This window comes from Balearica regulorum, chromosome Z, assembly GCF_011004875.1.
Source record: "Balearica regulorum gibbericeps isolate bBalReg1 chromosome Z, bBalReg1.pri, whole genome shotgun sequence".
Classification (NCBI taxonomy): domain Eukaryota; kingdom Metazoa; phylum Chordata; class Aves; order Gruiformes; family Gruidae; genus Balearica; species Balearica regulorum.
In genome coordinates, this window is record NC_046220.1 from 10826249 (window position 1) to 10838379 (window position 12131).

The window sequence follows — 12131 nt, forward strand, 5'->3', positions numbered from 1 at the left end:
TCCTAAAATGATCATTTCAATGTGAGAATGACCTAATAACACTGACGAAGCTTCGTGAAGTCAATCCAATAATGTGTGCAGCCAGTCCCAGAATGCCCTCCAGTGGAAGATATTAACAAGTAATGATAGGTCCTCATTTTGTAGGCCTTTATTTCTGCTAAGGTTTGGGTTTTTTTTAAAAAAAAACATTATTTCTGCCAAATCAGCTAAGTATGCCAAAAGGAACACTAATGCTGTTCACTGCATAACCCAGCTCATGGCCTTCTGTCTGCTTTTAGGTTCCAGTAAGTAATAGCCAGGAGACCTCACTCAGTGTAAGATGTGCTGCTAGCCACAGCTCTGAGCTCCCAGTTCTTAACAGACAAGGACATTCCCTCCAGGTGGAAAGGATCTGAAGACCGCGAGCAACATGCAAGGAGTTCTATTAATTTGTTCAACTTCATCTTGTAAACGACACAAAAGACTTATGTTAGGACAAAAAGTACAAGGAGTTGCCAGAAGATATGCTTATACTCTGGAGAGGATACATAAGTATTAAAAAAATTCTTAGCTATTTAAGTGCTGTGCTTTACACAATAATCCCACTGAGAAGTGAGATGCAAAAGCATTTTAGCAGGTGAGAGATTAGCAAAGTTCAGCAGTTCCACTATATCAAGATCTTGATAAAATCAAATGCCTAAAAACCTCAGTTGGCTTGCTAGATATGCTAGATTTCATTCCCTCCATCCTACATACAATTTGTTAGAATACCTGCTCATACAGAGCTACACAGAGGAAGTAAGAGTACATACCACACCAGCCAGCAGTGGGGCAGGCAAAAGACCAAATGCAAGATCACCACAAGATACTTAAGACACCACTATTTGTGGAGTCTGTGACAGACAAGACCAGAAAAACACCAGTTTGTGTTTCTATGATCTGTCCTGAACTCAGCTTCTCAGATTAAAGTCATTATGTGAACCTCCTGTAAGATTATTGTACAGCAATCCTACTACTGGAAAGTCACCCATTAGTTATTAACAGATGAAGGGGAACAAAAAAACCCCACCAAGCAGAAAGGAACAAAACCTGTCGTCACTGTTGGTTAAAGTTGCTGTGATTTAAGATAGGGCTCTTGCACGTTTCTTCATGCAGAAAGCAGGTGGCAGCATAAGCACGCCAGTTTACAGCTTTGCTTCTGCATGAAGCCCAGCCAAAACCTGTCACCCAGTGACACCTGCATCACACGGGAAGACCTCCCTAGCACAAGGGGCAAAATATGGAGTTTTCCACAGTCAAAAGAGGTGTCCTACAATACAGTTCAGCGGTGTTAGGGCTAGGACCTTAACTCAGCGAGCTGACGTACTGCTAAATCACCAGGGACTGTTCTACCACTGCTTCAGTCTGTGTCACTGAACACTCCAACTGATTGCTTCTTCTTGTTCAAGTGTTATACAGGTTAGAGTCATCATGCTCTGAATGGTGGGAGATCAGTAGCACAAAAGTTGCTAGACAGGTTATGTATGTTCATACCTAAGTCTTTATTTCACACCAGTTTGCCAATAACAAACTTCTGTTCTGCCAGAAATAGCTTACACTGCAAAGAAGCCACCAGACCTAGTCAAAAGCAAGTTTCGTTTCTCCATTCTTCTCAGGAAGTAGTGTAAGTGCAAGATATTTTTGTAGAGTAGTTTGAAGTGCTAACCTTTGGACGGTCTTCTTTTTTCAAAGCTACTGCTTCCAGTTTTGCTTCATACTCCGCTTGGACTTGGTCTCTCTTCTTCAACACGTTCTATGGGCAAGAGAAAAGACAGCTGTGAGAGGGATCCTCTTGTTCCTTGACTCCCCAGCCTGCAAGAAACTGCAAAGTGATACAGCTTAAGTACTAATTCAGTCTGAAGTCAGATTTTCAGACTTACTTTGTCCTCTTGTGCGGTATTTAGGGAATAGCTTTTAAAAACAATAGCACTTCCTCTCCAACAGCTGGCAAGGTCAGATAAAATTCAACTTTTGGACAAGCTGGAGGCATGCAAGATAGAAGCCATCACGAATATAATGCTCACTAAGTAAATTCAATTCATCAGTTGACCTATTACTAGCATGAAAACAATATAAACAAAAGCAGAGCTGTCAAGGACTAGTGCAAAGCTTTTGATATCCTCAAGCAGCAGACAAACAATAGCATGGGCTAAGAGACAGGAAGGTTACCACAAAAGGTATTACATCTCCCTTTTCACTTGCAAAGACTTCTCAAAGTCTTTATAGCAAGCTGTTATGTTAACCTGTTAGAACAAAAGCAAGCTTTGCTTTTCAATAATTTGGGGGGGGTTGGTTGTTGGTTTAATTAAAAAAAATTAAGAAAAGCACCATTTATGTGAAAAAACTGAAGTACCTGAGTTTCAGAAGCAATAAACATTTTATTGACAGAATAGAGAGCAAAAGATGCTATTCTTATTGTGTACTACAACCACAAGCCAAGATCTCCACTCAGGTTATACTACAGTCTTACAATTTAAAAACAGCCACAGAAATTAGTCTTTTTAAGAATATACTACTAAAAAGTAAGTAGTCCTGCATCTGCACTGCAATAGTGGACAACTTACATCAGTGTTCACAAGGAAGCAACAAGTAATTTTTGATAATTAATTTGATACAAAGTTATTAATAAAAACGCTCAGTCAGCCAACTCACTGCTGAGGCACGTGTAAATTTGAAAACAAACTCTTGCAGCCAACTTGGCCAGTTCATGCTTTCACAGAATCATAGTTTGGGTTGCAAGGGATCTTAAAGACCATCTAGTTCCAACTCCCCCCCAGGCATGGGCAGGGACACCCTCCACTAGACCAGGTTGCCCAAAGCCCCATCCAACCTGGCCTTGAACACTTCCAGGGATGGGGCATCCACAGCTTCTCTGGGCAACCTGTGCCGGTGCCTCACCACCCTCACAGTAAAGGATTTCTTTGTAATATCTAATCTAAATCGACCCTCTTTTAGCCTAAACCCATTACCCCTTGTCCTATCACTACACCTCCTGATAAACAGTCCCTCTCCATCTTTCCTACAGGCCCCTTTAGGTACTGGAAGGCCACAATTAAGTCTCCCTGGAGTCTTCCCTGCTGCCACCCAGAAGGAACTACCCCATTTGGACAAAAGGAGGTAGTCATCTTCAGTTTCAGACAAGGCTAGTAAAGCAGGACTAGTCATGTGCACTGTTGCCTACAGAAGTATCTGTTTAAAAGATTAGTTTTCAGAGCTCTAAGAGGCAGTCCAGCCAAAATCTGTTTCCTAAAGATGTACAAACCCTGTATCTACTAACCACCTTCCCCCTGCTCCCTCTTAAGCCAAGGGAAGGTCACCAATACAGTTGCTCTAGAGATAGGAGATGTTGCAATCAACATTCTTACAAACTTCAGTCCACGATAATTGAGAATGGCACCCCATCCACAAAGTTGCTATTGGTTTAGGCAAAAAAAGGGGACAAAACTGAGAAATCTACCTTCAACATCTTAACCCTCTCTTTTGTCCCCAAAGGGATGCAAGCAAACATGCCATTGGTTGTATTTGCTTGAAAATCTACAACATTCCCGTTCCTTTTGGAATCTAAGCATCTATGTGGAATAGCCTTTAAGTGATTGAGGTTGCCAATGCAATAAAAGCCTGAGTGATTTAATAGGTATTTCTACTTTGTACTGCCTCTTGAACCTGAATCAACTGAAATTTCTTCTCAGAAAAACAACTGCTTCCAGCAATTGCATTCAGCTTTTAGGAGCCTGGAGTTAGTGCAGTAAGATGGATCTCTACCAGGAGTAGTCGATGATTAACTGGTATCAGCAGACTAGACTCAAAGGGCAGGTGTCTTACTTCGCCTTAAGTGCTCAAGTCCATCCACTATGGACCATTAACAATATGCTTCTGAACACAGCTTTAAGTATCCATTAATGGCTGACCTGTAAATGATGAGAAAAATATTGCCTTCCCTTTCACTTGTCCCATATGTAAAAGGAAGTGTTTCCTCTAGCACCTCCAGGCAATCTTGTCTCAGCTGTAGATCAATGCATTAATGCTTCTGTAGCTCCTCTGAAAAACTCTGCACCAAGTATCCCCAAGACTTACCACAGCCCATGTAATACTTCCACTAGTTAAGGCCTCACTTAGGAAAAAATATAGACATTTTAAAAAATTTTAAAACCAACACCCAACAAAAAAACCCTCACACATTTCAGTTATTTGGGGACAGAACTAAACCCCTGGTCCCTGTACAAGCAAGACTTGGCTTGCATTCAGTGAGGCAGGGCCTTCTCCATTTTGTATTCAGTTGAAACATTTCACCTTGGCACATCTCTGAAGGAGCTTCAGGTGTCAGCATCAGCCTCCTTTCAAAAATCACAATCCTATGCCATTTGTACACCACATAGCTTCCTACTACAAGACAAGAGCATCCTTATTTACTGCACACCTTTAGAGAGACAGCTGTTCATGTAGTGCTTGCTTTAAACATGCATTAAGAGTAGCGTCCAAGCACACATCTGGGGATTGCATCATCCGATGAGCCCTTCTGGCAGTGTTAACCATACAGAGTTCATGTAACATTTTAATACCAGCACTTAATTAAGTGGAGCTGAGTTCGTCCTCTGCACTTGCCTCTCTGTGGAACACTAGCATACTGCAAAAAATGTGGTGCTGCACATTTGCTGACAAAGGGCTCCTTTCTAAAAGGGCTCTTGTCAGATGACGACAAAGACACTAAGCAGAGTATCCTAGCCAACAGGTAGTCTAGCTGTAAGGCTTCAACACTACTCTCCCTGTGGTAAGTGGTGTTTAACTGCCTGAAGTACCTCTACAGCTGAAGACACCCTTGCTTTTTAGCTTAGAAATTTTATTTCCTCTGCTACATTTGTGAAAAGCACCTCTCAGTTCAGCTTGCTCCTTCAGATGCCATCTCCAGTAGGCTGTGGCATCAGCAGCATCAAAAGCCAGATGTTCTGGGCTAAAAGCTTTAACCACTAGCCTCATGCTCTGTTTATTTTGTGAGTACACAGACTCCCCTTCCTACAGAGTAAGACTAAGTCTGAACATCCTGGGTCAAGACTTCCAGCCACAGCTCAGAGCATTCCAACAATACTTGGGTGTTAATAGTCCTGTAAAGAAAATGCACCCTTTTTATACCAAGGTCAATACCATGACTACAAAAGCAAAGACTATACTCAAGGAATTAGTGCAAAGCCTTCTGCTAGAATACTTCAGCCAGGCAAGACAGGAGCCATACAACTAGCCATCTGAAGCTGGGAAAAGAAGTCTGCAAGTAAGAGTTTCAATTCTCAGTTTGAGAAGTATAGAATGACTAAGAGTAAGATGGAGAAGGACTATCATGTTCAGACTGTAGGTTTACAACAGGCTATTACATCTCTAAAGGAGTGCATACCATAGCCTTGTAATGGGTGTTTCAAGAGGAAGGTCCTCAGAAGGAATTTGTCTGTTAGCACCCTACTGCTAATACATCTGTACCATAGGCATGTGGTGAAAAAGCTCTAACAGCCAAACCAGAGTCCTCAGTTTCAGTTTTCAGTGCAGTTAACTCAGAAATTCTTTCCCTGTGCAATGGGATTGACTATCAATGCTCCTTAACTTCAAGAAAATAAAAACTGCATTGAAGTAGCTTTTATTACTTCTGCATAAGCAGTAAGTTAGCAAGACTTCACAGATATTAAGAGTCACAGAACATCTTCAAGCAGTTACTTGGTATACAGAACTTAACAGAACTTTACAACAGACACATCCTGTCTAGGGCATGGGAGTGAGAGAGGAATCAGAGTCTGTCATTTGAACACATGGTTCTACAAGGAGCCACCCAATTCAGCTACATACAAGCGACAGAAGCTGCTAACACTACCTTTTCCGCAGGGCCAGACACTGACCCAGTACTGAAGAGCTGAGCCACAAACGCCTTTCTAACAATGCAAAGAGAAGATTCTAGGCAGCCACAGGATGTCTCCTACAGAGTACCACCTGCCTCTCTGATGAAGGAGCAGCCCTTCAACACTTTGTGTGCACCCCAACATTACTGACCTTAGCTTGACTGAAGAGCAGACAGATAATGCTACCCATGCAGTATCCTGCTACTAAACATTCCAGGTTTTGATTATGAAAACATCCTCCTACTTACTGTATTATTTATTTCCCCACTTTTCCCACCACCAACCCTTCCCACTGTTAGAAAGAATGAACTTGCTAATATATCATTCCATGCAAACACAATGACAGTGTCTTCTGCCACAGGGCTCTTTACCTTCATTGAATCCGAGTACAATATATATTCCCTAAGCACAGGCAGGAAGTCCTCTGTCATGTCTTCACTGAGTTCCTCAAGGGCTGTGCAGCAGTTCCCAATACAGGCAGAAACCCCTTCCAGTGGCTCCGCCAGCTCAACCTCCAGCCCTCCCCAGGTTGAATAAACAGGTCCATATTCTCGTAGTTCCACCAAGTATTCTGCAAGAGGCAGATGGAAAAGTAGATTAACAGAGTAAGAGCGAGGCACAAGGATTTGCAAACACTCATACCAAACAGGAGAAACTATGCACTAAGCTTAGCAAATATTAAGTCCCCCAGGAGTCAAGCCTTGTGTTGCATTAGCATCTTAATAGATAGAGCTCTGTGACTGCACGGATGACAGTTTCAAGTTCCCTCCTGCTTAACTGACCATTCCCCACAAGCTTCCAATACAAAGACAGTTGTATCTCCAGCAGCCAAAGTAATTTTTTTAAACGTATGTAAAATTGGTCTGTAAAGGTTATCTTCATCTAGGAATTCCGTCTGTACTCCTCCAGATGGAATCTACAGGTTTTTTCCCCCATCCCAAAAGTCTTTCCAAAAATAACTCCAGCAAGAAAGCAAGCTGGTATAACAACAAAAGCGACTTTAAAAAAAATATTTGGAGAGTTGAACTAATAGGAATACTAATAAGATACTGTGTTAGGTACTGTGTGAACTAATAAGATACTGTGTTAGGCTTTGGGCCTGTTTTAAATCTGCAAGAGGCATTACGTTTAGTTCTGTGTGTGGCACATTACAAGCCAGAATCATTGATGCAAGTTGTCTTGGTCATGCCATCAACCAGAACAAGATACAGAACGCTCAGAGTGAGGTATTATAATACAGCACCTTGTGTCCTTACCCAACTGTTCCTTGATAATCCGTTGTGCTATTCTGTCAATGGTACCAAGCTTTAGAGAGAATGTGTCCAGATACTCCCCAATGGCTGCAAACTCCAGTGGCCGACTTCTTAATTTGTAGCCTCCTGTGACATATTTGACAGACTCCCCCACCTTTGACAGCAGTGCCATTCCTTGCTTTTTGTAGGTATTAAGATCCTAGGAAGTTTAGAAATATTTCACTTGCATGCTGGAAGATTAATACAGTGAAGGATACTTTCCTGTCAAGATGAAATCTTGTGAAGGCAAGATATTACATGTGACATGTAGCCTTGAACAAAGCTTCACTTTGTACACGCTGTACAGCTGAGCACACTTTCAAGACTACCTCTAGATGGAGATAAGCTATCCAGAATAATGATATGAAATACATGATACATGAGTAGGTGGTCCACCTTTGCACATGGCCAGTCTTTGCCATCCTCCTGTACTGTCCCCAGGGAAGTAGTGATATTAACAGCTCTGTTTCCACCAATACTGTTCATGCCATTCATCCACACATACTTTTACATCATAGCCCACCACACCAGTATTATGCAAATACACCAGGTGGCTCTGATGACCTAGTACAGTGTCACATATTGCATGTCTATTTGGTCAGCAGCTTTCTCATCTCACTTGTGTGATCAGATAGGAGGTAGAGGAAGACAGTGCATAAAAAAAGCACAGCTTCTCTGCAAGACAGACTGCAGCTCAGGCCAGGTCAGACACTTAAGCTTTCTGTGCAGGCAGCATGGCTACTTCCTTGCCAAACAATGCTTTACACATTTGCATAAATCAACATTCAGACAACCTGTGTTAACAAGGTTGTTCACCTACAATCTTCAAGGGATTTCACCTTGACAGCACATCAGAAAGAAGTGGGTTTAGTTAGCCAGAAGGCTGCCCATTTTGCATTTTATTCCTTCCAGCAGAGGTCACTATTCGACATCTCCAACGCCTAAGACCTGTGACTAGGTTATCCTGTGCAGCTTCAGGAGAGACGTTTTCAAACCAAGCAGACCCATAGAGATTAAGAATCAAGACATGGTAATACAGACTAGACTAAAAGCTTAGAGTGCTCTTTAAAAAAATACAACAGACATCTTCAAAACACATACTATGGTACTCTTTCCAAGTACTTATACATAAGTCAAACCTAAGTCTGATTAAGAGAACCTGACATCTTAGCAGCTACTACAATTTTGAATTAAGTTTGCATTTAAATGCAGTGGTTCCTTGACTCTTGTCTTCTGCCTGTCCTAAGCACTACCTGCAAGCAAGCATCAGAAAAAGACCCTTTAACTCAAAATTATTCACTCTCTCCCTCAAGCATTCTGGTGTGTTACTGCTACAAAAAAGGAACCTGAAGAAAGTTTGGTTTCTCTTTTATTCATCTAGGAGGTGGTCTCATGACTTTCAGCAGTAACTAAGTTCTGAAGTTCTACCACACTAAAATGACACCTCGCTGCTGCAATACAGCAAGTTCCAACACTAGAGACAGCCCCAAGAACACACGTCCTCTTCCCTCAGCCTTGCTGGATGCTCTGTATTCTCAAGGCAAGCCCAGCCCAGGGCTGAGGATAAAGCCCTTACCATTCATTTTACAGGGGTGGGAGAAGACAACTAAGCAGCTAAAAAAGTTGCATCACACCTTGACAACTGAAAAGCAGAACAAAGCTATTTAACATTTAACAATCAAGATGCTAAATTCTGCACTTCTGGCTTGTTTCAGCAGTTAAATTCACCATGGAGGGGAAATAAAAGGGAACTGGAGAGCAAGTCTCACATCACCAGCAAGCAGAGCAGAAGCCTGAAGTGAGCTCAAATTAAGTATCACATTTGAGTGAGCTAGCGTAATGTGACATTGGAAAGATGTGCTTTTACAGCTCTTCTCACTTATCAGGTTAAACCTAAGCATGGCTGTAGGTCCTCCTATTCTTATTTAAAATTCAGTTCAAAAGATAGCCAAAGAAAATTGCACCATTGCTGGATGAGTCACACAGAAGATACGCATAAAGTTGTTGAACAAACAAGAACAAACAAGAAGGAGGTCTTCATACTTAGTTTTGAGGACAACAGATGCAAGCAGTATAGAAAGCACAGACAAGAAAGGAGAAAAAAAATCAAGAAATTTGCAGGCTTTTGTGCAAAAGAGATCACTCCTCCTCCCCCACTTCCTTTCTCCTCAAAAGAGGATTTTACAGACTCTACAGCTTCCTAAATTCTGCACCTCTCTTGCATCAGAGGAACATGTTCTAGACACAGGGATACAAAGCAAACAGGTTTGGAGAACTGAATCTGTAAGTCTGCAGAGCACCCTTCCTTTCAGGCAAAGGGAACCCATGCAGTTGTCACACACAGAGGTCTGTTACACACCACATTCAGGGTGCCCAACAACTCTGGTATTTTAGGGGAAGTTCAGACCTGCACATGTAGTTTTATTAATGTCTTTCTACCTTCATTTTGAAAAAGATTGCAAAGGTGCTTGTTCTGTTGTTCCTGTCAACGACTGTGTTTGGAAGTTACTGGCTTACCTTGGCTGTGAGAAACACGTTGAAGTGCTCATTAAAAGAAAGCACCGGGTGATCAGTTATTCTCTTCAAGAATTTGTCTAATGCTTTCCTCCTCGTCTCCACAAACTCTTCAGAAAAGCGATCGACCACACCCTTCACCACAAATTTCTCAGGAAGAGGCTGTCAGAGACAAGCAAAATGCACAATATAAGGAAGACTAAAAACTTGCTTCTGATATTTGGAAACACACAAAGCGATCAAACTCCAGTATTAACAGGCATTGAAATGTTGTTCGCTAACAGGAACCATGCATCAGGTGGGATGCAAGCACTGCTCTGAATTACCTTTTAACTGGTCTGGCCTAATGCTAGCAATTCCACTGAGAGGCTTCAGCTGAGAGCCATACCAGTGAAGCCCCAACAGTACTCACACTAAGCACTTCTAGCATAGCTTAGGGTGTTCCACTGTACTGCTATCCATGTTCCAGCTCTAAAGGAGATGCCAGTGGAGCCGCACGCTACCCACTACAGTAATTTGTGCATACAGACACCCTGATGTTGAAGCAAGGCTGTTCAATCCAAGGAAACTCAGAAAATTTAACAATTCTACTTACTTTTTCCTCCCCCATTCTGAACACTTTAGAGCTCCTGGACAGGGCCCTTCTGTGGAGGGCTTATTGCTCAGTGTGGTGCTATCACTAAAGCTAAGACAGATGAGTATGCTTGACACAGCAAACGGTCAAGTTAATCCAGGGTGGAGCCTTCCTGAAGCTCTTGCACACTTGGTCATCTATCAAAGCTGACATTCCTGAGCATGTCTGTGTAAGTGACAGAGGTCTGCCAATATATCTACTCTTTCATCTCACTCCTATTTCAACTCTATCAGTTCATTTCTGCAGTTCAGCTTAACAGGTAAGCCCAAATCTGCCTCCAGACTTGCTAGTTCTGCAGTCCCTCCCATTACACTTAGTCTCCAGGCTTGAAAGTATTGCTTCAAATGGAAGAAAACTCTTCAAGCTTCAGCATGGTTAGTCTCAGCTCTACTACTACATTTGCTTTTGTTGTCTCCAGACAGCATGGACTCTAACATTAATACCAGTTTTAAAATTATGCTTTGTATTTTATTCTTGTGAAACAGTATGTCCAGGCAGATAATCTGCTTACTCTTGAGCTAGCAATGACAGCCATTTTCACCCAATTCAGGAATCAGGATTCTCCCCTGCAAAGGATCTTTTGTCACTTGAAATCTGTGATAAAAGTAATTCAAAGAGGAAAAAAAAAACCTCTGTATGCATATGCCTTTCCCACCATATGCTAGCTGATGTGGGATGTACATGAAGATTACACCTCCTAACAAAACCCAGCGAGTATGACTTAGCTGCAACACAGCTACATTTTGACCACTATATTTAGTTCTTATAATTTTAAGACTTACCTTATTATGCTTAGCATTCAGATCAGTCATTCTGGTTAAACCGGTGTAAGATACACACTAATTAGACTTCTTCAGACAAATAATGCTTAGTGCAGTAGTCTTCAGGAAGGAAGGAAAAGTCTCTTCCCTTGTTTTGTAAACTTTAACTGGGACTCTACACTTTAGAAAGTCACTACCTCAGCACCACATGCAGGAGGAAAAGGACAAGCTGGGAGATTAGTTTCAAGAACCCCCGTTCAACCAAACACATGCAAACTGGCACTGAATAATCACTAAAGTTTGAGCACTTGAGACCCACCAAAGGGCGCACCTCTATTAGAGGCTTCTGCCATTTAACCTGGTTTTGTCTATAGCAGTAGTTACTGTTCTTCACATTTTAGGCCTGTGGACGTCCCTCCCAAGGAGTCAATACACACAGCTAGCAACTGATAGCCTGCTTTAACTGTGTGTTACTTATCTACCTTATAGTCTTCCAGCATAACAGTCTACTTTTCCCTGCTGTGACATATGAGCAGAGTTCACTGTAGTCAGAAATGGCTTCAAGTATCCAAACACCATCATCCAAAGACAAGATCTTTGGCCATGTTAGGCTTATCTTTCTAGTATAGAGACAGATCTGAGAGCATTTTTACTGTTTTTTGAAAGAAGAAGATTAGAGTAAGTCTCAGATCTTTTTAAAAAAAGTAAAAAACAGTAATCAAAGATGAAAAGGAACACATGTTCAGTTTAGTTTGGGCTCCTGAATGCAGGCTATCATGACTCACTGCACTGAGAAGACAGATCATTTGTTACAGAAACATTTCAGGCAGAGGCGCTATACTGAGATGAGGAAGACAACCCCCTTTCGGTATTTTGTTAGACAGAAGGCCTCCAACAGATTGCAGTTATCTCCAGTTAGAAATACAGATAGTCTTAGATTGGCTTGAAACATCCTTTCAGAATACATTTGAGTCACAGTGCACCTGAAACTGCCTATAGCTTCCATTCTTCATCTACTTCTATGCAATAAATACAT

General features: G+C 41.8%; 1 protein-coding gene across 1 annotated transcript in view; it reads right to left on the reverse strand.

Annotated features, from left to right (window-relative positions):
• SNX30 (sorting nexin family member 30) overlaps positions 1–12131 on the reverse strand; it is a 50051-nt gene that overhangs the window by 9813 nt on the left and 28107 nt on the right. The window contains exons 4-7 of the mRNA XM_010309129.2: positions 9704–9862; positions 7151–7346; positions 6266–6465; positions 1685–1771 (exon numbers count right to left, since the gene is read on the reverse strand). Coding sequence (XP_010307431.2) covers positions 1685–1771; positions 6266–6465; positions 7151–7346; positions 9704–9862 — 642 coding nt within the window. The remainder of the gene's footprint in view (positions 1–1684; positions 1772–6265; positions 6466–7150; positions 7347–9703; positions 9863–12131) is intronic.